The sequence below is a fragment of the Oryctolagus cuniculus genome, chromosome 10 (assembly GCF_964237555.1).
Source record: "Oryctolagus cuniculus chromosome 10, mOryCun1.1, whole genome shotgun sequence".
NCBI lineage: Eukaryota > Metazoa > Chordata > Mammalia > Lagomorpha > Leporidae > Oryctolagus > Oryctolagus cuniculus.
In genome coordinates, this window is record NC_091441.1 from 15,584,304 (window position 1) to 15,607,003 (window position 22,700).

General features: G+C 44.1%; 1 protein-coding gene across 1 annotated transcript in view; it reads right to left on the reverse strand.

The window, feature by feature from the left end:
* Positions 1-863: 863 nt before the first annotated feature.
* The window catches only part of PHLPP1 (PH domain and leucine rich repeat protein phosphatase 1), a 229,866-nt gene continuing 208,029 nt past the window's right edge, over positions 864-22,700 (reverse strand). The window contains exons 13-17 of the mRNA XM_051851890.2: positions 19,783-19,913; positions 15,200-15,304; positions 8,669-8,863; positions 5,355-5,583; positions 864-3,023 (exon numbers count right to left, since the gene is read on the reverse strand). Coding sequence (XP_051707850.2) covers positions 1,833-3,023; positions 5,355-5,583; positions 8,669-8,863; positions 15,200-15,304; positions 19,783-19,913 — 1,851 coding nt within the window. The 3' untranslated portion in view covers positions 864-1,832. The remainder of the gene's footprint in view (positions 3,024-5,354; positions 5,584-8,668; positions 8,864-15,199; positions 15,305-19,782; positions 19,914-22,700) is intronic.

Consider the following 22,700-nt stretch of genomic DNA (forward strand, 5'->3'; position numbering starts at 1 on the left):
ACTGAGGAAGGCATGGGCTGGGCGGTGCAGCAGGGGCAGGCTCCTGAGGGGCTCTGCTCCCACCCTAAGGCAGAGAGCTCTGCTAGCACTTGGGTAGCCCTCGGTCGCTGGGTCTCCTACAGGACTCAGACGAGTGGATTCTGCTGCCACGGCCTTAGTGGTTTCCAAGGAGCACCATCCCCAAGTTGGCTGACACGGAAATGAAATCACCAAGATGAAGCCAGACAACTGGCCTGGCCACCTAGGTGGGAACACAGAGCCTAACAGAGTCTACAGGAAAGAGTAACTGCTCCATTACTGCACTGGCCAGCTAGCACTGGTCACCTGAGGGAAGAAGACGGGCATCCCTCACTGGTGCACAGGAGGCAGAGCAGGGAGGGAGGTGAGGTGAGTGAGGAGGGAGGGCTCCATCTGCAAATGTGCTCGATGACTCAGCTAGCAATGTGGGATGGGATTTCCCAGGTGCACTTAACTACGCCTACAGTATTTCTGCTAGTGGTGGAGAGTGGGCCAGGCCGCTTTTGATTTTCGTTGTTCAAATAAAAGGGATATTAACCTGTTCATGTGATCTCAGGGCGTCGTGGGAGCAGTTGTTTTCCAGGGAATCTCCTTTATATAACCTCAATCTTACATAAAAAGAAGAAACAGAAAGCCTGTAAGATCAGCTATGTGTAGTGCTAGCCACAGGTTACCTTCACTACCTCATTTCATGTGAGTTACGTAGCTCGGTGCTTTTCTCTTAAAAAAAAAAAATCTAAGTCAGAAACGTCTGATGTCCCCAGCATTCCACCCAATCCCAAGAAACTCAACTTGGTGTGACTGTAAGACACATCTGGCTGCTGAGACAAAAGCAGATGGGTCCGTTACTTGTAAATTTCATATTTATTATAACAAAAATTATGACGTCCATTTGTGCATCCTGCTTTAATATAACTCTGGGTATGTAAATGGTCTACTGGAACACTATACAGGCATGCTGATTGTGGCAGCAGTATGGAACACAATTAAAAAGTGTCTGTAAAAGCCGAGAGGCTAGGGACAGAGGGAATGGAGCGGGTTCTCGGGCCTCTGGGTGCAAGCACCTGTCCAGTGGCCCAAGGTTGACCTCATCTGCACAGAAATACCCCACCACTCGGCCTCCTCAGTGAATGAACTGAAGCTGAGCAAGGGGCAGGGGCGAGGAAGGCTCATGAGAGGGGAAGGAAAAGAGTCAGTTATTCGGGCTATGTCCTTATGCCAAGACTACAAAACATTTTAAGCATTACTATACAACACTGAACTATTTACAATAGAAATTTCTCAATCAACTGTTCTCTCAGAGAAAATTAGTGGATCCCAGTGACTTAAGTCACCTGACAGAGTAAAGCAACTCCTAGGAGTTAGTCTCCATATTCTACAAATGTCTATCATTTTCAAGACAAAAAAAATCCTCACCCCCCCACAAGAAATACAGAATTACAACATTATTAAATCATTTAGCAATGGCAACCTGCCCTGCCTGCCAAACAAAACAAAAAGCCATTTTAAAAAATATTACATTATCATTAACTGTCTCTCTGTAATATATTAAACCTTTTGTTCTTTGTCTTTACACATCTGATATGTTAGAAGAAATTAACAAATTCAAATCATATTCAGAAAGCATCACTAAGAGAAAAGTGGTTATTAAAAAAATAAGAGAAAGAGAACCTACAGATTGGCTGCAGACGGGTTGGGAACAGTGTTTGGGAGAAGGACGTGGAGTAAAACCCCTGGTTTAATGTGAGCCTGGGAGACTCTTGCAATTCAGTCTTTCTTGGTTAGTTTATTTCTGCAATAGCACTCAGAGCGGGTCATAGTGGTGTGTCATAATAGTCTGGCAGCGGGTCCACCTGGTACGGCCGCTGCAGTGGCGGCTGCTGCAGCTGGGGTGGGGCCGGCGGCGGCGGCTGCGGCTGTGGCTGCGGCAGCTGCTGCTGCTCCTGGTGATGCTTCATGATTTCCTTGACTTCTTCCTCCAGCTCGGGAGGAATGATAAACTGATCATCAGGATCCGGCTGAGCGGGGGCAGCAAAATACCCGCCAGGCTTCCGCAGGGGGGCTTCTGCAGCGACCTCTATCACATTGTGGCTCCTCTCCTGGGGCGCGACAGAGCCATTGGCCCTTCGGCGCCCAATGGTCCCCACGGCAGAGAAGTCGGCCTTCCTGGGCAGCCCTGGCTCGTCCTCGTTGGCACTGATGACAATACCCTCGTCGCTGGCCTCGGCCGGCACCTGAAGCACCTGCTGCTGCTTCTCCTTCTCCTTGGCTCGGCCGCAGTGGATATCCACTTCCACCTCCACCCGGCTGCCGTTGCTGAAGACACCCTCGATCGGCTCCTCGTCGTCGCTGTCAAGGCCATTGTCTGAGAAGGCGCTAGAGAAGGTGGCGCTGGACAGCTGGCGCTGGAAGGAGTTGGACAGACAGACGGGGTGCAGCATGCAGCGCTGCTCGCTCGGGTAGGCGGGGCTGCTCTCATTCAGGGCTCCGTTTGGGGGCTCGTCGGAGGCCGTGGACCCCACCTCGCTGCTCATCTCGGAAGTGGAGAGCTCACTGCTGATCTCCGAGGCCATGCCGCTGCTGGAGGACGGCACGCCCAGCCCGTCGGGGGGCCGATCCTTGATCACCATGTTGACGGAGGGGGGGAAGATGCCAGGGCTGGGTGGCGGCACGCTCCCACCGGCACTGAGCTCGCAGCAGCAGAAGCTGTCCTCGGTGACGCTGAGCTGCACCACCACGGCGCTGATGCTGTCATGGCAGCCATAGCTCTGGGCCAGGGTGCACAGCTTCTTGGCAGCAGCCAGGGCGTCAGGCACATTGCGCACGGCCTCCACTGCCTCCTGGATGGACAGGCTGTCCCACAAGCCCTTGCTGCCTAGGATGAAGAACTCATCCTGGGGGGTCAGCAGCACAGACTGCACGTGGGGGCGAGGCACCACACTGGGGTGGAGGAAGGTGTAGCCCAGGATGCGTGTGGACTCAGTCACTCCGTTCACCTTGCCGTCCTGGAAGAAGAAGGTTCCCAATCAGACAGTGAACACAGAGCTCCTCCGGCAGCTGTGCAGCTATTGCTGGTCCCTGAGCGCAGTGCGGCCCACAGAGGGAAGGGCTGCTCACCCTGCAGTGACCGGTTAACGTGAACCTGTCATCAGAAACCCCAGGGGCAGGCCTGGGCGGGGAAGGAGCAGCAGGCGCCAAAGGCAAGTATCTGGCTGATCTGCTCGGTTGGGATCCTGCTCACACGGGGTAGGGAGAGCTGTCTACCTGTAAAGCAGGCTGTCCTCCAGCCTCACACAGCCAGCGTGGCTGCTGAGCTCCTCCTGTACACCCACAGGACTCCAGGGCAGGAAGAGGCTGAGAGCAGCCAGTCCTGCGCAAAGACACAGGAGGCAGGTGCACTTCCAGGTAACGTGCCCAAACATGACGCTGCTCTCTGCTAGGACAAGGCCCACAGGCAGCGGAAGCGTCTGAAGGTCCCGAAGGGGGACCGACACTGAAAGTGCTTTTAATCAGTGAGGAGAGTCTGGCTGGGTGAGAATGCTCATGCCTGTGGAAGCAGATCTAAGGGAGAGGTGCCAATTCTTATGATTTCCTTGCAGCAAATGGAGAAGGCAAAGTCTCCTGGCTTTGGTTCAGTTGGGTTTAAGCCATTTACATCAGTAGCCAAAGTTCCAGACCATTTGCCAGCAAGAAGACCTTTATTTTGTCCCACCCTGTGCACCTGTCAGTTCTTTACTCTTCGAGTCTGAGGTCTTCAGGTCCATAGGGTGCCTCTTCATGCCTCTAGCTTTAACACCTTTGCAGAGAAGGCTCCACTGCACACCTAGTGACTATCTATCGAACCGCTGTTGCTTCCAGAGAGCATCCTCGTCCTTTCCTGCCCTACGACACTCCTTTACTTGGGATGTTGCAAGGCGTTTGCTGGTTCTAGGGGTGCCGCCCCCAGCTCCTCACACAGCTGGCCATGCCAGTTACAAGCAGGTAGCATTCTTACAGATAACGTTAGCAAAGCAGAGCATCAAGCACACTTTTAAACTTCCTGGATTCTGCTATTGTAACTTTTCCCCAAAGTGTGGAATCTGGCAAAAACTCCCCTTGCCATTCTGACCATCCTTTAGATTTCCCCCCAAGAACCGACGGTTTTGTGTATTGTGTTTCGATCACTTACCCTGAATCACATAAGGCCCAAGATTGAGTCTTTAATTCAATATACCCTGTACCACATTAGACTGACTGCTCCCTAAAAGTGTCTACTATTTATTTAATCTTCTCTGCTCCTGGAACAGGCAGAGAACTAAAATGTACTCACTTCCACAGACATTTATAGTACATCTTAAACCTTATGGCCTTTATACCTAGAATCTGTCCTTTTCTCTGCCAGACTACAAACTTTCACCAATGGCTACCTCCAACCACATAGGGTTCTCTCAACCAGGCAGGACCGGACGGCCCCTCACATCACTGCTATGCCCCACATTGTTCACCCACACGGCAGGTGACTGACATCGTAGGCGATGCCTCAGTGAATGGAGGAGAGCTTCTGGACCCTTCTGGATGGCTTACTGGCCATGAACCTTATTATAATACAGACCCTCTGCAGGGTTTCTCAACAGCGACACTACTAACATTCTGGGCCAGAGACGTCTCTGATGTGGGGACTGTCTTGTGTACTGTGGGATTTAGCAGCGTCCTGGCCTCTGCCTACTAGATGTCAACTGCACACTCAGCCCCAGCTGTGAGGACCAAACACACGTCCAGATGCTGCCAAATGTCCCATGGTGTGGAGACAAAACTGCCTCCAGGTGAGAGCCACTTGCTGTATTACTCCAATGGAATACAAGGTATGAACAAAATAACTAGTTATATGTAAACAGACATTCACCGTTTAGAAGTTACACATCCCTTGGAAGATGGGACAGATAGAGATGCATCACTATTGCCACTCTACGTATGAGAACACCAGGGCCTACAGAGCTTCAAGGCAATAGCCCACTCGGGGCAGAGCATAGCTATGTGATCCAGCAGTGTGATTTCAGGGGTACAGTTCTCAATCCCTAACCCAGTGCTGCACAAAGGGGCTGTGAGGGTCAAATGGGGGTGATGCCCATCAGCCATGCTGCCAAGTCCCTGACCGACACAGAGAAATGTTTTATCTTCCTCTGCAGCAAATGTCTCTGGACACAACGGACAAGGAATTTGCTCCATGACACGGATCTGGAGCTCTAATTTTAAACCAACTTCAAAAATGTTCTTTGAAGGCAGCTGCTCCCTAACTGGTCTCTGCTATGACCTGGCCCGCTCCTGCCCAACATTCTGAGGAAAATCTCCCTCCTCACCTCAGTGATGATGGCCTTGTGCTGTTTAATCCTCTTCAGTTCTTCCTCACAGCTCATGACGTAAGATCTGGACAGAGGCAGCGGCTTCCCATTGCGACAGAGCACTGTTTGGCACTTGCCCACATTGGCAGAGGTCAAGGTGAAGGAACCACCTGGGTCCACAGGGTCATGCTTGATATGGCAAAGGACAGCAGAACCTCCGAGCTTCTGCCCAGCAGTTCCAAGTTTCCTGGAATCCAGAAAGAGTTCTGTTCATTTATCAGGAGGACTGCACCCCTGGTCCTACTGGGCCGGAGGGAGTCGGACCCAGGGATTCAGGAAAATCAGCCTTGTTCATCAAAGTATGCCCTACAGGCACCACTCAACTTCGCAGAGGAAGAGAGCCCCTGACACACCCAAACTGACAGGCGTCTGCTCACAAACAGGGGAGAGGTGACTTTACCATTAGAAGTCATAGGAGCCAGTCTGGAAAGATGGAGCCCCTGGATTGCTGTGTCTAGCTTGCCACGTCCATGTCAACGACACTGCCCTATCAGCACACTCGAAAGATGGCAGGACAGCTGCTCAATGCTCCACCCACTTCTCTAAATTCCCTCTGCTCCCAGGAGAGGAAAACTCAAAGGAGCAGTAAAGTAACAACAGTTAGCACACCACACCCACTAATATCTGTGCTTCACAGTAACCTGAACACCAGCGTGTTCACTGGCATGAACCTTTCGGTTCTAAACTTGTCCCTATTCCTGCCCTATAACAAGACTTTTGGGACCAGTACTATCTATTCTAGAAGATTCACAGAAAGAATGTTCTTGTAATCAAACACCACGTGCTTAGGATTTATCCTTTTCTCATGGCCACTGATCTGCAGACGTACTGAATACATGACATATCTGCAAACTTTGAAAATCAATAGAAGCAAAGAACTGTCACCAACAAATGGTGATACTTCCCAGGACCTGCTATTCTGAGTGGTAGAGGAGTAACACAGTTAAGAAAAAATAGGCTCCCCTGTGTGACAAGAGCAGTCTTAGGCACTGTCAGCAACCATGGAGTGCTTCAGGGTGCTGGGAAACATGGGCTGCCTACTCCCATGTGTTAGTTCAGGAACAAAGAACATTCCATTCTTCTAAGCACCAAAAAGCTCATCACTCACCCTGCAGCCTCTTCTTAACAAATATGGATCACAGGAGGCACACAAGAGATTCCCAGATACCAGGACTCAGTGTGGTTTTAGACCTTTCCCAGGCAGCTCTGTTCTCTCTTTCCAAAGGCATGGTGACTTGTGAAAGTACAGTGATCTGAGTTTCAGGTTCTGTTTCTAATTCTTATTTAGAACTTGATAGACTACAAAAAGGAGACTTCTTTGGGGATCGTGGAGGGTATGCGTGCATGGCATGCGTGTCTGTGCTGTGTGTGACATGTGTGTTTCTTTTAGGACAAGAATAGTAAAAACTGCAAAGTTGACCTGCCTGGTAGTTCAAACACTCTCTGCATTCTTACTGCTGGAGAGAAATGTTGGCCACACCAATTACTAGCTCTTACAGCCCTTTGCCTTGTATCTGTAACCTCAGTTTCTCTCCAGTGAAATAAGTACAATATTACTATCCCTAGGGGAAGTGTGTGAGGTATTTAGAGCAATGACTGTGCAGATTGAGGACTCACTATCTCTTAGCTATTATCGTCATCCCATTGCTAAAAGTATATGACCACTGGGAATCTGCAAGATAGGCGAGCCCAGCCATAAAGAACTACATGGGCCTGCCTCTGCTGAGCTCTTTAAGAAGAACTATTCATGACTTAGGTAAAGCTCTCAATGTTGCCTGAAACAACATTCCTCAGTAGGTATTTCTCCTACTCCCTGAGAAAAAGCAACTTCCTCTAGCAGAATATGGAGTAGGAAGAAAAGCAGAGACACAGAAAAGATCATTGTTCCAATGACCTTTGGACCATTAATACATGCATCACTGGTGGGTCTGACATGAAGGAGGGTGGAGGGCTTGACATGAGTGCGCGCAGGGACGGGGTGGGGGGTGTCTATAGTGCAACATTTACAGACAGGCAAATCTTTGCAACCTGCAAAGCCATGAAGGGAAGATAAGAATAAACTATTCTTTGAGCAATGGAATTGCTATATTATTCAGTTCTAAGAGCCCAACAACAGCCCACATGTCTAGGTGACCTAAAAGCCTTATTGCAGGTGGGAAGCTCTAGGCATTAGATTCTCCTGGTGATACTGCTTTGGACAATTAAAGAGGGAGAAGAAATAGAGTGAGTTAAAGCCTGGGTTAAAACTTGGCATCTTGGGGCTGGTGCTATGGCACAGCGGGTAAAGCAGCCACTTGCAGTCTCGGCATCCCATGTGGGCGCCGGTTCTAGTCCTGACTGCTTCACTTCCCATCCAGCTTTCTGCTATGGCCAGGGAAAGCAGTAGAGGATTGACACCCACTCATCTCAAGCACTGTTTTTGGTAATGAATACCCAAGACGCATTTAGGATTTTGGTGTTGTCCGAGCCCAAGTCCTTGGGTCCCGCACCTGTGTGGGAGACCCAGAAGAAACTCCCGGCTTTGGATCAGATCAGCCCAGCTCCGGCTGTTGCAGCCATGTGGTGAGTGAACCAGTGGATGGAAGATTTCTCTCTCTCTGCCTCTGTGTAACTCTGCCTTTCAAGTAAATAAAATAAATCTTTAAAAAATAACGGCCATCTCAATTTCACAAGGTATTTCCTAAGGGTCAACAAATTGGGTTTGAAATGGTACATTTCAGAGAAGTCCACACACCAGATCTAAAGAATCTCTGGAATTCAAGGGATTTGGGTGGTGGCAGCGGGTGGGGTGGGGGTGGCTGTCATCATTAACAATCTGGAAAAACTATGGTATTACAGGCCAGTGAGGCCCAGTTCTCAGAGAAACTAAATTCCTGGCAATGACTCAATAGTCTGTGAAGTTTTCTAAACATCAGCATGTCTCACGCTGGGTCACAGTCCACCCTGAGGCTCGGACAACACCAAAATCCTAAATGCGTTTTGGGTATTCATTACCAAAAACAGTGCTTGAGATGAGTGGGTGTCAATTTTTCATTCTTCTTCTTCTTTTTTTTTTTTTTTTTAAGATTTATTTATTTGAAAGTCAGAATTACAAAGAGAAGAGAGACAGAGAGAGAGAGAGGTCTTCCATCCACTGATTCACTCCCCAGATGGCCACAATGGCAGAGGCTGGGACAGACAGAAGCCAGGGGCCAGGAGTTTCTTCAGGTCTCCACCGCAGGGTAAACCCACAAAGAGCCAGAAAACACACAGCAAGGACTCTAAAGTCTTACCTTTGCATAACAATGAACGTATTGACCATGTACTCTTCTTCATTTTTTGTTTTCTGTAGCTCTTCAGCCAAAATGTCACTCATGGTACACTGGAGAAGGTAGGGCACCTCCACGTTCCGGTCTCCATCAAACACACCGTACAGGGCCTCCCGGTTGTCACAGAAGTTATTCACTGACAGGGCTGCCACACACAACCTGCAAGGCAGAACGTTCCATCCCGGAGTCTGTCCATCTTTCCTTCTCCACGCCAGCCCAACCCTGCTTCCCCCACCCAATCTGCCGATGCCAGTGATGCCTCTTTCTTTATGACTATGGGCGGAGTAACAATAGATAAACTGACCCCAACTAATGTGTATCAACCAGTTTCTACAAGCAGAGGAAAATGATTACCACATATTAAACTTCACACATGTCTTTTCCCACCATTCTCTTCTGAGGATTTGATTTTTAAATGGAAGAAGGGGAAGAGAAAGAAGGCATGGGAAATAATATAATGAATATGTATCTACACATTCACATAATAAAGTTATTAAGGGAAATCTCCACATATGACCAAAATAGATTAATATCTGAAACACTAAAAAATAAACATATATTTATAAGTTACAAAAATAGAGGAAAGATCTCAAATGGCTAAAAACAGGCAAAACAAACAAAAAAGAAACAATAGAATCCAAGCAGTAAGAAGCACAAGTCCATGATCCCTGAGAGAGGCTGCTGCCTGCCCTGCCTGCTCCTGGCACAAGGTCCCAGGCTGGGCAGGAGCTGGTGGTGGCCCCTGAGGGTGTGGGTCTGCAGCTCAGGAAGGACAGGTGGTTGCAGCTGTGCTTTGTGTTCCATGCAGGGAACTGCAGCAGCAGAGCTGCTGGGAGCCAGTCCTGGCACTATTCAGGAGAATCAAACAGTTCTCCAACAATTTAACTATGTCCCAGAAACTCTGCAAACTGAAAGAGAGGAAGAAAAGAAGGCTAGGTGTGTGTGGTGGACGGAGAGGGGGGTCTTTGTGACTGGTGGAATACCTTTAAGCAGCCTAAGGTACATGAAACTGGAATCTTCAAAAGAGAAGAAAGACAGAAAATCTTCAAGTATTTAAGTGGCTGTGAATATTTAAAACTGGATGAAAGCTCTAAACCTGTAGACAGAAGAAGCTCAACAAACTGTAAGCAAGGAAACATCGGCACATCAAAATCAGATGGATGGCTAAAGACCAAGGGCGAGGGTGGGAGGGTGAGGTGGGGCAAAAGGCTGTGAGTGACAGCAGGCTTCTCATGGGAAACAATGCTGGAGAGAGTAGAGCTTAAAGTACCCAGAGGAAAAAGGCAACACTAGAAAATAACCTAGATTTATCAACCAGCAGAAACAGCTTTGAAAAGTTTAGGTGAAATAAAGACATTTCCAAAAGCACAAATAAAAGCATTTACCACCAGAAGGCTGGCACTACAAAAATGTAAAAAGAAACCCTTGAGGCAGAAAAAAATGACACCAGATGGAAATCTGGATTTATACAAAAGAATGAAGCACACTGGAAATGACAAATAGGTGAGTAAATATAAAAATGTTCTTGTTTTTGAAATCACTTTAGAACAGTGGGTCTCAGTAGGGGCGATTCTGCCCCCAGGAAACATTTTTACTGTTATGAGGAGGGTGGGGGACAGCACTGCTACTGGCATCTGGTGGGTAGAGGCCTGGGATGCTACGGAACACTGAATGGTGCTCAGGACAGCCCTCGCCCTTCCTCCCAACCCAACCCAAGAATGACCTGCCTCAAAATGCCCATAGTGGTGAAGCTGAGAATCACAGCTTTAGAAAACAGCTTACTACTGTAATCGTGTGCCTTGCAGTTTACAACAAATGTAGAACTAAAACACATGACAGCAGCACAAAAACTGGCATAGAAGGGGCACTTCTATCTGCAAGTCTTGTGTAAGAAGTGATACAAGGCTAATTGAAGGTAAACTAATAAAATTAATGATCATACCATAAGCCCCAAACAACCTCCCCCACAAAGGCAGAACTAAGCAATAATGAGAGCAAAAATAGAATCCTAAGAAATAATCCAAAAGATGGAAGAAAAAGAAGGAAAAGGAAATAAAAATCAGATGAGAAAATAGTAAGTTGGAAGGGTTAAAACTTCCCATATCAAAAATTTCATTAAATATGAATGGTCTAAGCACTATCTCAAAAAACAGAAAAAGAAGGTATAAAAAAGCAAGCCCTAATTATCTGCCACCCACAAGAAACCAACTGTAAATATAGAGACAAATGGGTTAAACATAAATGAATACAAAAGGGTATACCATGCCAGCATTAATCCAAAGAAAGCTGGAATGGTATGACAAAGTATTTTGTATATTTCAAAACAAAGAACATTACAGGAATAAAGAGAGTTGTTCACAAGGCTAAAGAAGTCGGTTCACCGAGGTTGTAACATTGCAAATGCCAACACATCTAATAGAGAACTTCAAAATACATGAAGTAAAAACTGATGCAACTTATAAGAAACAAATACATAACGACAGTCAATCACAAACAGAACAAGGACACAGAAAAATCAGTATGAATACTTAGATTTGAACAATATTATCAACCAATGTTGACCTGACACCCTACCCAACAAGTGCAATTTTTCCTAAATGCACACAAAGCTTTTACCAAGAAAGAGTACATTCTAAGAAACAAAAAAAAGTCTCAGTAAATCTAAAGGATTCAAGTCATACAAATTACGATCTTCAACCATACTGAAGAAACTGCTTAGAGAGTTTACAATTCTAAATGTTTTATTGTAAAATTAGAGTGATCTCAATCAATGACTTAGGCTTCCCTTTTAAGAAATCAGAAAAAGAGCAAAGCAAAACAAATTCAAACAGAAAGAAAATTATAAAAATTAAAAAGTGAACCACAAAACAGAAAAATGAAAGCAAAAAAATCAACAAACCCAAAACCTTGTTCTTTGAGTATCAATAAAACTGACAAACCCCAAAACAGGAAAAAAAGAAATAACAAAATTACCAATATAAGGAATGAGCAGTTAGAGGGACATCATCATATATCCCACAGAGATTAAAAGGATAACAATGGAATATTACAACCAAGTTTATGCCAATAAATCTGAAAGCTAGATGAAACAGAAAAATTCCTTGAAGGACACAAATTATCAAAATTCAGTCAAGAAAACAAGAGATACTCTTATACTAAAATTCATGTTTAGTTAAAAATCGAAGAAAATTCCAAGCCCAGATGGTTTTACTAGTGAATTCTTTCAACAGTTAGGGAAAGTAAAATATTAATTCTATATCAACCCTTCCAGAAAACGCAAGAAGAGGAAACTCTCACCAACTCATTGTATGAGACCAGCATTATTTTAAAATTAATCAAGATTAAAAAAACACCATATGATCATCTTAATTGATGAATAAGTCCATGATAAAATCTAGTACTCCTTTATATATAAAATAAATATATAAAATTTTATATATGAACTATAGCAATCTAAGGATAGAAAAGTATTTTCTTAACTTGACAAAGGGTGTCTGTAAGAAATTTTCAGGTAACACATCATATCTAACTGTGAAAGAATGAATTCTCACCAAAGAAGATACACAAATGATAAATAAGCACATGAAAAGACACTCAATGTCATTCGTCATTGGGAAAAAGCAAATTAAAACCCAATGAGATACTACTATTACAAGGCCAAAGCCGCCACCACCTGACAGTAACAAGTCCTGGTATAGATGTGGAGCTACCAGAACTCTCATCCATTGCCTGTGCAGAGTGCAAAACGGCACAGGCACTTTGGAAAACAGTTTGGCTGTTTTTAATAAAAGTAAACACTCACTTACCATAAGATCTAGCAATCTCACCTCAAAGATTCACCCAAGAGATGAAAACATACATTCACCCAAAATCCAGTATATAACTGTTTATAGCATTTTCATTCATAAGTGCTAAAAACCTGAAGCAACCTAAATATCTTTCAAATCAAAAATGGAAAAACAAACCCTTAAAACATCCATGTAATGGAATTCTACTTATTGTAAACAGGAACAAACTACTGGCACATGCAGCAATACAAATCAATCTCAAGTGCATTAGGCAACGTGCAAGAAGTCAGACTGAGAAGGCTGAGCCTGTATGATTCCAACTGTATGACATTCTGGCAAAGACAAAATAATGGGACAAAAAACAGATCAAGAGTTGCCAAGGACTGGGAGTTAGGAGAACTGACAAAGAGGCATGGGTGAGTTTAGGGGTTAAATAGAACTGACTGCTCTGTATCTGGACTGTGGGGATGGTTACGTAATGATATTCTTTAATGAGACATGCAGAACTGTACACTAGGGAGGGTGAATGTCACTGAGAACAGACCATACCTTCTTCCAGTAAACAATAAAAAGAAAGATACTAACTACTCGCAATAGATCACAGAGAGATACCCTATATAAACGTGAATACAATCCCTGCCCTTATTCATTCAGGGATAAATAATAATAGTAATAATCACTTTATTAACAGCAGCTAACACTTAAACGGGATGCATCAGATGGCACACCCTGCTCGGAGTACGTCACGTACACGGACTCAAGCGATCCTTACACAGCTCTATGACAATGGGTGGTAGTCTTCCCTTTCTTACGGATGAGGAAATTCAGCTAAAGCAAGATTTGCCTAACTGCCCATGAGCACGTAATACAGAGTCCAGATTCAAAGCTAGGCAGTTTGCTCCTGTCTCAGAACTTTGAAATTCTTGCTCTATGTATTAAAAAAAGTCACATAGAACTATACAGTCATTATTAGCACAATTAAACTCAATAATCATTATTCTGTAAACTCCACCTTGTTAGAATGGATTTATATGGACAGCACATACACAAAGAAATAACTTTTTTTTTTTAAGTACAGTAGTGATCACTCTTAGAGTTTCTTTCCTGCTGACGATTCCCATTTGTTTTTAGCCTGAGGAAGAGCCTAAATTATACAACTCCAGCTCCCTGCTTGGGTTCCCCCAGAGGATCTGAACTGACCTGACAGCAGTGACACTGGCCCCCAGGGCAGCAGGCACGGCAAGGGAGAACAGATTTCCACTGAGATGGGGAAGCAGGACGGTCCTCCCCTTCCCTCAAGGTGGCCAGTGGCAGGTTCCTGGTTCACGTGACCATCTTATCCACAATGCAAAAGGCAAACAAATACAGACAAGCAGCCAAGCACACTTGAGAAACTCTGGCAAAACCAAAGGATACAAAAGCAAGAGCCATAGTGGGCTGGGACTTCCTGGTGCTGCTCACGTCCATTACTCGATCTGGGTGGTATTCACTTGAGGACAATTCACAATACATACCTACTTATGCACTTTGCTGTTCTTGGTTTACACGTCAGTATAACAAATGTTAAGACAGGTAACTGAGGAAGGGGAGTCATGCAGAAACACAGATCTAATGGTTACCTGTCTCACATGAACAGACCCAATGCAATGAGATCTTGTGCAAAATACACAGAAATAAGGCAACAGCCAGAAGCCAGCCCAGCAGAGACAGGCCTCCTCTGCTTCTCCTGCCTTTGCTGAACAAACAGAAAGGAAGTGCTGCAAAGGGGGCTCCCTCTTCTCTGCACAGCTCAAGGCCAAATCTCAGCTTTAGGAAAGACGACATACAGACACAATCCCAGACACACATCAGAATCACCCAGGGGGTTAAACACATTCTGACTCCATGGGTCTAGCTTGGGGGATGTTTTAAAGCTCCTCACTGGACTGACTTTAATTTGTACCCTGGGTTGAATACTAATGCTTGCTAGTACTGGATCTTCCTCTACTTTCTTTCTTCCCCTACTCTCAATGCTTTCTGTTTTTATACTAATTAAATTTTGACAATTCTAATTTATAGGATTCTTTGTTTTTCTGGTACTTATTATCCTGCTAATTATTAGCATCTCTTCATACAATGCAAGCAAGCCTGAAAAACTTGATGATGGTTTTTCCAGGAAAACCAACATTTGTATATGAGAGAAGATTGGTGGAAATACAGGGAAAAAAACAGAAGTTAAGACTAGTCCTGGTGGCAAGACAAGCAGGTGACATCACAGGGAGCAGACATCCAACTCCTGCCAAGCTAATGTGGATCGTAAAAGCATCTCCCAGTCCATAAGATCAGTGATCTTGAGTATGGACAATCAAAGCTACTTCTCCTTTAATACTGTCCCTGTTTTACTTGGTAAACAGGCTTCAGAGAAAGATAAAGGGGCTTTTCAAAGGAACACGGATGCATTTCAATACTTAGGCCTTTTCCAAACACTGGAGCCTTACACAGATATAATGTGTCAGTTACACTGTAGCCTAGCAACATTCTCACAAAGGGAGAGTATGTGACGCCAAGCAGGACCTCAGTTCAAATGCAAGTCATGAGAGAGCCTCACTTTGCAGAAACCTACTCAAAGAAAGAAAAACGTGTGCGGCAGCACGGTGCTTCTTATTACCCCAGTAAAGAAGTGAGACAGGCAGGAGCCAGTGCTGGCTTCAAAGGCTGGTCTACTTACTTGTTTTTCACTCCCGAAGCTTCGGTGTAGCCATGACTCCACACAGCTGGGGCTCCAGATGCATCTCCAGCCGAAGGCTGGTCAATCTTGAAACAGCGGATGTTACTAGAAAGGGACACATGGAGGGAACAGGTATGAAAACGAAATGTGTGAACTGCTACCTTCATCTGCTGATAATAAGCACCTGTACTGAGTATTTCTTACTGTGTGTAATGTGTCTAAAGTATTTATCAGCAACAAGAACCAGCTATTTGTCGCAATGAAAACCAAGGGGCATATACCCAGAGCATGAAAGTAGTTTTGGAACTGGTGTTGTGGCACAGTAGCAGCCACCACCTGCAACACTAGCACCCCGTATCCGAGTGCCAGTTTGAGCTTTGGATTAGCTCCCTGCTAATGCACTTGGGAAAGCAGTGGAGGATGGCCCAAATACTCGGGTCCCTGCAACCTCAGTGGGATACCCAGATGAAGTTCTTGGCTTCAGACTGGCCCAGCCAGACCATCACAGCCATTTGGGGAGTGAACCAGCAGATGGAAGATCTCTCTCTCTCTCTCTCTGTAACTCTGCCTTTGAAATAAGTAAGTACATCTTTTAAAAACAAAATTTTTATGGACATCATAAAGCAGCCATTGAAAACTTTACTATACTTCACACTCAACGGCTGTTCTCTCCTAGGAATGAAAAGGGTAGCTTTGTCTTTGGCATGAAAAAACAAACTTTTCAATTATTAAATTGAGTGAATTCTTACACTATGGATACTCAGACTTGAAAAGAACAAAACCAAAGTCACAATTACTGTGTTTAAGTGATGGGAGAGAATTCTGCAACGTTCATCCCCAAACCCAATGTCTGCTCACAGTACCCCCTCAAATACTTAACAAACCTTATCAAGAACTTGATATTCCCTGGCACTTCCAATTCATTGCTCACTTTTTTTTTTTTACAGAGTTAGCCAGTGAGAGACAGAGAAACAGAGAAAGGTCTTCCTTCCGTTGGTTCACCCCCCAAATGGCCTCAACAGCCGGTGTACTGCGCTGATCTGAAGCCAGGAGCAAGGTGCCTCCTCCTGGTCTCCTATGTGGGTGCAGGGCCCAAGGACTTGGGCCATCCTCCACTGCCTTCGTGGGCCACAGCAGAGAGCTGGACTGGAAAAGGAGCAAACGGGACAGAACCCGGAGCCCCAACCGGGACTAGAACCCGAGGTGCCAGCGCCGCAGGCGGAGGATTAGCCTAGTGAGCCATGGTGCTGGCCTCCATTGCTCACCTCTATAGCCACCCATGCTTTAGACCACTACAACAAAATTAAGCCCACATGTAAACTAAGTAAACAAGGGAGATTTTAATAGACTACAAGAGTTAATGCCATGTATTTAAACTATTTAATCTTAATCAGCTCTCAAGTGACTTATCTGGTCCAGGAGAACCCAAAAGAGAAATAACAAACGCTAAACTCTCAAAGTGGGCTTCCTTATAAATAGGTCTGCTAGAAAGCACTCAGTGCCCACAAACAAGAAGTCGTAACAGACGGTGAAGCAGGTCTGTAGAAGCTGGCTACCACATGGCCAAACAAATCCTGCTTACTGGCTGTAAATTGTCACAAGATTTTCTCTCCTCTTAAACAAAAGTATATGCATCATCTCTTTTAAACTTCTAAATACGTCTGCAAAGGTCCCAAGAATTTAAATTATTTGTTGGAATTCATTAACTCCAAAATCTGATATTGAATATCTTTCTCCAGAACCAGTTAAAACCCTAAGTAAATCAATTTTTAACTAGTACTCATCTTGATTCTAGAAACAACAAGGAACAACACCTCTAGGACTTAAAAATATTTGTCTAAAAATTTCTACTCTCAATTTCCCCCATATCCTAAAAAGCTACAAAACATAAATCATGTGTGGTGTCAACAAAAAATCTCCAAGTCAAATTAACACTTCATTTTAGAGTAAGGTTATAAAACCTGTTTGCAAAGTTTTCAATCTTATCAATAAAAAAGACTTTTAACAAAGGCAGTTCTCCGTCACTTGCTCTCTGTATGCCCTGGTACTACATTTCATACATCGGCAACTGCAGCACCGTGAGTACTTCCCAAGGCTCTCCTCCAGTTCTCATAAGCTACCGTCACAAATTCTAGGGAACGTGAAGGCTCATTTCTAAAGACATTTATAATTGAACACAGTCTTCAAAGAAATAATTCACTTCCTGGAATGGCACTTTTCAGGGCTGGCGCTGTGGCGCAGCGGGTTAACGCCCTGGCCTGAAGCACCGGCATCCCATATTGGCACTGGTTCTAGTCCTGGCTGCTCCACTTCTGATCCAGCTCTTTGCTGTGGCCTGGGATAGCAGTGGAAGATGGTCCAAGTCCTTGGGTCCCTGCACCCGCATGGGAGACCTGGAGGAGGCTCCTGGCTTTGGTTTGGCACAACTCCAGCCGTTGTGGCCAACTGGGGAGTGAACCAGCGATGGAAGACCTCTCTCCCTCTCTCTCTCTCTCTCTGTAGCTCTTTCAAATAAATAAATACATCCTTAATAAAAAATGAATGGAACTTTTTTTTTGAGGGAGGGCAATGTTTCTTACTAGTTGTCATTTGTCTTTTAGATTTATTCTTCATAGTTTTTGGACTCTGACATTTAAAACTTTTAAGTATAAAAAGTATGGACAAATACATTTACATCTTTATGTATAAAAAGTTTATGTGTAAATATATACAACATAAATACCAAAACCAAAATATATATATATATATATATATACATATATATATATATTTCTTGTGAGTTTCTTCTCTTTGGTCTCAAGTTCTTTTTAGCTTGTGATTATATTCATATGATTTCTTCTTACTTTTACAAATTATTTCATTTTACAGATTTAATTCTGTAACTCGGGGGAATTTGGTGTGAGATTAAACTATAATTTTATTTTTCTCTAAATAGCTAGTTCCATTTTTTAACAAATATTGATATATTTATTTTTGACACAAACTCATATTTGCCAAAAAAATTCAAGAGTTATCTGAAGGTGAAATATATTTTGATAATCCATGTACTCATTCCTGAAAAGTTAGCAGAGGTCATGCAGGCCGTCTTCCTCATCTTCAAGAAGACTGAGGTCTGGACAGATTGAGGGGCACTGGTCAAGGCTGATCAAACAGTGGAGAACCTAGGTTCCCTGTGTCCTCCCCAAGACAGTACTTAGGCAAATTTCTCCAACTATACACACAAATCAGTTTTCCATTCCTTTATGTACTAAAATTTCAACAAGTAGGCACTACTTGGGCTTAATTCTATCCAGTAATCATCCTACAGGCTTTTCAAATTTTGGTTTGCATTAAAGCCTAGGACAGTGTTTATGGGCCATTCACCTAAATTCTACTCTTCAGTTGTATCTAAGATAGTGGCAAATGAGTGTCAGTGACAGGTATGTTAACACTGTATCAGCATCTATGGCACACACAATGACCAGGCAAGTCAGCGTTCAAGACTGACTGACTCTTCAGGTCGCAGCACAAAAACTTGAAAATACAGAAAAGTTTAAACACAACAAAGAGTTTCCATAATCCTATTATGCAGAGAAAAACACTGTTTTAATGTTTTGTTATGGAACTTTTCAGTGCACACAAATTTATTTTGTGAATAACAGGATTATACTAAAAGAATTTTTTGGCAAATTTTCTTTCTACTTTATTATACTGTAGAGATTTTTCAAAATCATTTGAATGGCTGTATAATATTCAAAGTGGAGCATAATTTATTTACTTCTACTAATTGATATTTAGAGTTCTGTGATGAACATTCTTAAAAGGCGTTTTCTAACTGTAGTTACCTTTAATATATCACCTAGCAAACATCAATGTTGACCTGTACCTCTGCACCAACAAGAATGAAGGAGCATCAACAAATTCTCTCCCAAAGCATGAAAAGCACTGTAGCAGGATCTAACTGCCCCACCTTTGTTTAAATAAGAGTTGAGTTCTAAACTGTTAGTTTTCCCTACATTATCCATCTCTTTCAACTTTTCTTTAAAGATTATATTTATTTATTTGAGATGTACAGTTACAGACAAGTGAGAGGGAGAGACAGAAAGAAAGGTCTTCCATCCACTGGTTCACTTCCCAAATGGCTGCAATGGCCAGAGCTGGGCTGATCTGAAGCCAGGAGCCAGGAGCCAGGAGCTTTTTCTGGGTCTCCTACATGGGTATAGGGGCCTAAGCACTTGTGCCATCTTCTACTGCTTTCCCAGGCCATAGCAAAGAGGTGGACTGGAAGTGGAGCAGCTGGGACTCGAACCAGCACCCATATGGGATGCTGGCGCTGCAGGCAGAGGATTAACCTACTGCGCCACAGCGCTGGTCCCTCAACTCCTTTCTTAACCTTTGCATTAAGTGTCGCAACCATGTTATCAGTGAATATTGTGATAATTTCATATTTTGGTTGTTCATTGTTTTCCCCTTATGTCCAGGGATGTGTGAAGATACAGTTAATAAGCCAGTGGATGCTTCATATGCTCCGCCTCATGATTTACTAAAGTTACAGATCCCACTCTAGTGAGCGACGACGGGGCTCGGCTGCTTTAGACACTCACTTCAGCAGTTCCAGCGTCTTGTGATCCAGGCTAAGGCGAGGGTTCCCAGTCAGGTCCAGCTCCTGCAGTTTAGGAGGCAGGTTCTCTGGTAAAGTGACTTCACTTAGCTCATTACAGCTCAGGTCCACACACTGCAGGACAAGCAGAAACAAGAAAGAGATGGTCTGGAGGTGTTCTCTACTCCTACCCTGTGCAGGACGACAGCCTGACCACTCACTGTAATGTGGCATCTGGTATCTGGGGGGCATTGGTTCCAGGACCTCCTGCCAACAGAAAACCCAAGGATGCTCAAGTCTCCCAGGTTACATGGCACATAGTCTACACAACCTCCTGTACATTTACATCATCTCCAGATTACTTATAATACGAACTACAATGCAAGTGTTGCATAAATAACTGTTCTATTGCTTAGGAAATGACAACAAGAAAATAAAGTCTGAGAAGGCTCACTACAGATGCAGTTTTGTTTTTAAAATTTACATATTTACTTGAGAGGGAGAGAGACAGAAAGAGAGCAAGGGCTGCTGGCTGACTCCCTAAATGGCTGTACAGCCTGGGGTGAGATGGGCTATGACTGAAGCAAGGAACCAGGAATGTCATTTAGGGCTCCACACGTATGGCAGGAATTCAATGACCTAAGTCAGCACCACCACCTCTCTGGATGTGCATTAGCAGGGAGCTGAAGTCAGGAGTACAGAACCCAGGCCCTCCAATATGGGACATGAGCATCTTTTTTTTTTCCTTCTTCTTCTTTTAAGATTTATTTTAAAGAGTTACAGAAAAAGAAGGAGAGACAGAGAGAGAGATCATTCATCTGCTGGTTCACTCCCAAATGGGCGTAACAGCCAGAGCCATGACAGGTCGAAGCCAGGAACTAGAGTTTCATCTGGGTCCTCCTACCCTTAGGTGCAGGGGCTCAAACACTTGGTCATCCTCTATTACCCTCCCAGGCACATCAGCAGGGAGCTGGATCAGAAGTGGAGCAGCCGGTCTCAAACTGGCGTCCATATGGGATGGTGGCATCACAGTGGCGGCTTTATCCGCCATGTCACAATGTTGGCCCCAGAGACACAGAACCAACAGACTAAGTGACTGACCCTCAGTAATTCTATCTATGAATACCAAACCCATAGGTCTGGTACATTGGCCAAATGAGGAAAAAATTTATTTGCTACTCTGTCATAAACATTTTTTTAAATTTATTTTACTTATTTCAAAGACAGAGTTACAGAGAGAGGTAGAGACAGAGAGAGAGGTCTTCCATCCGATGGTTCACTCCCCAGATCCGCAATGGCTGGAGCTGTGCCAATCCGAAGCCAGGAGCCAGAAGCTTCTTCTGGGTCTCCCATGCAGGCTCAGGGTCCCAGGGACGTGGGTCATCCTCTAGGCTTTCCCAGGCCATAGCAGAGAGCTGGATCAGAAGAGGAGCAGCGGGACTCAAACCGGCGTCCATATGGGATGCTGGCACTTCAGGCCAGGGCTTTAACCCGCTGCACCACAGCACCAGCCCCATGTCATAAACAGTTTTCTAAATGTAGTAAAGTTTTTTTTTTATTGTCTTTGAATAACAGAAAATCCATGTTCTTTATTCTTTATTCTGTCTTTCCTTTTTATCTCTATATTTAAAATTAAGCATTAACTGAAAAATCCTAAGGGTAGGAGCTTTTCTTACTGCTCACAAAATCTCTATGCCTGTTGTGGCCATGGAAGCTAAAGTTCCAGCACTAAAAGGAAATCTGAAGGGCTTTCTTCAACAAAACTAACAAAAAATGTGTTTAATGAGGAGAAGGCAGAGGGCATACACTCAAAATAAGATACTTCAGGAGAAGCTAAATAAGGGAATGGCCAAAGACAGTGGCAGGTAAGCCAGTCCTACTATGCATAAGGAAAAAAGGCAGCCTTCTGCCACAGCATCTGGTAGCTGGATTCTACAACAGGTTCTCCCTGATCTAAACCAATGGGTCATCATGTTGATCAAATCAAAATAATAATATTATATTATTTATATAAATTATATAATAATATTATATTATTAATATATCTACCTTTACTTTTAAGATTCATTTATTTATTGAAAGGCAGAGTTACAGAGAGAGAGACAGAAAGATCTTCCAGCCACTGGCTCACTCCCCAAATGGCCACGATGGCTGGAGCTGGGCCAAGAACCAGGAGATTCCTCTCAGTCCCCCATGTGGGTTTGGGGGCCTAAGTACTTGGACCATCTTCTGCTGCTTTCCCAGGTGCACCAGCAGGGTGCTGGACTGGAAGTGGAACAGCCAGGACTTGAACTGGCACCCACAAAGGATGCCAGTGTCACAGATGGTGGCTGTACCCATTACACCACAGCATCAGCCGCACATGCTAGCTTTAAATGGTAAGGTTTCCTCTTTCATGAAAACTATGTGAGGCTTAAATGAGCAACACTCAAATCTTCATTTTATTTGCAAAAATTCTTTAAAAAGTTAAATCTAATAGAACTGTATTGAGAAGAGGCAGAGATTGGGTAAAATGTATTTTTGGAGAAATATATTCTCAATAGATTTCAAATATTACAATGCTTCCATATAAAATGTTTTATATCACTGCTCCCAAATAGTAACAGTGATAAAAAATTACACTGACATTTTAAATAATTATATTTTATTATGAGAAGCATTATAGCCACATTTTTAAATGTGCAGAAAACTTACCCTTAAATTTACAGCCCTGATACAACCTGTGTTGACATTCTGGGTTTTTTGTTTTTCTTGAAATCTTATTATTGTCATCTTTTTAAAAATCCTTTAAAAATCACAGCTGGTACTGCAGCACAGCGGGAGAAGCCACTTGGAATGCCAGCATCCCATATCAGGTGTCAGTTCCAGTGCCGGCTACTCTGCTTCTGATCCAGCTTGATTCTAGCTTCCTGTTAATGAACC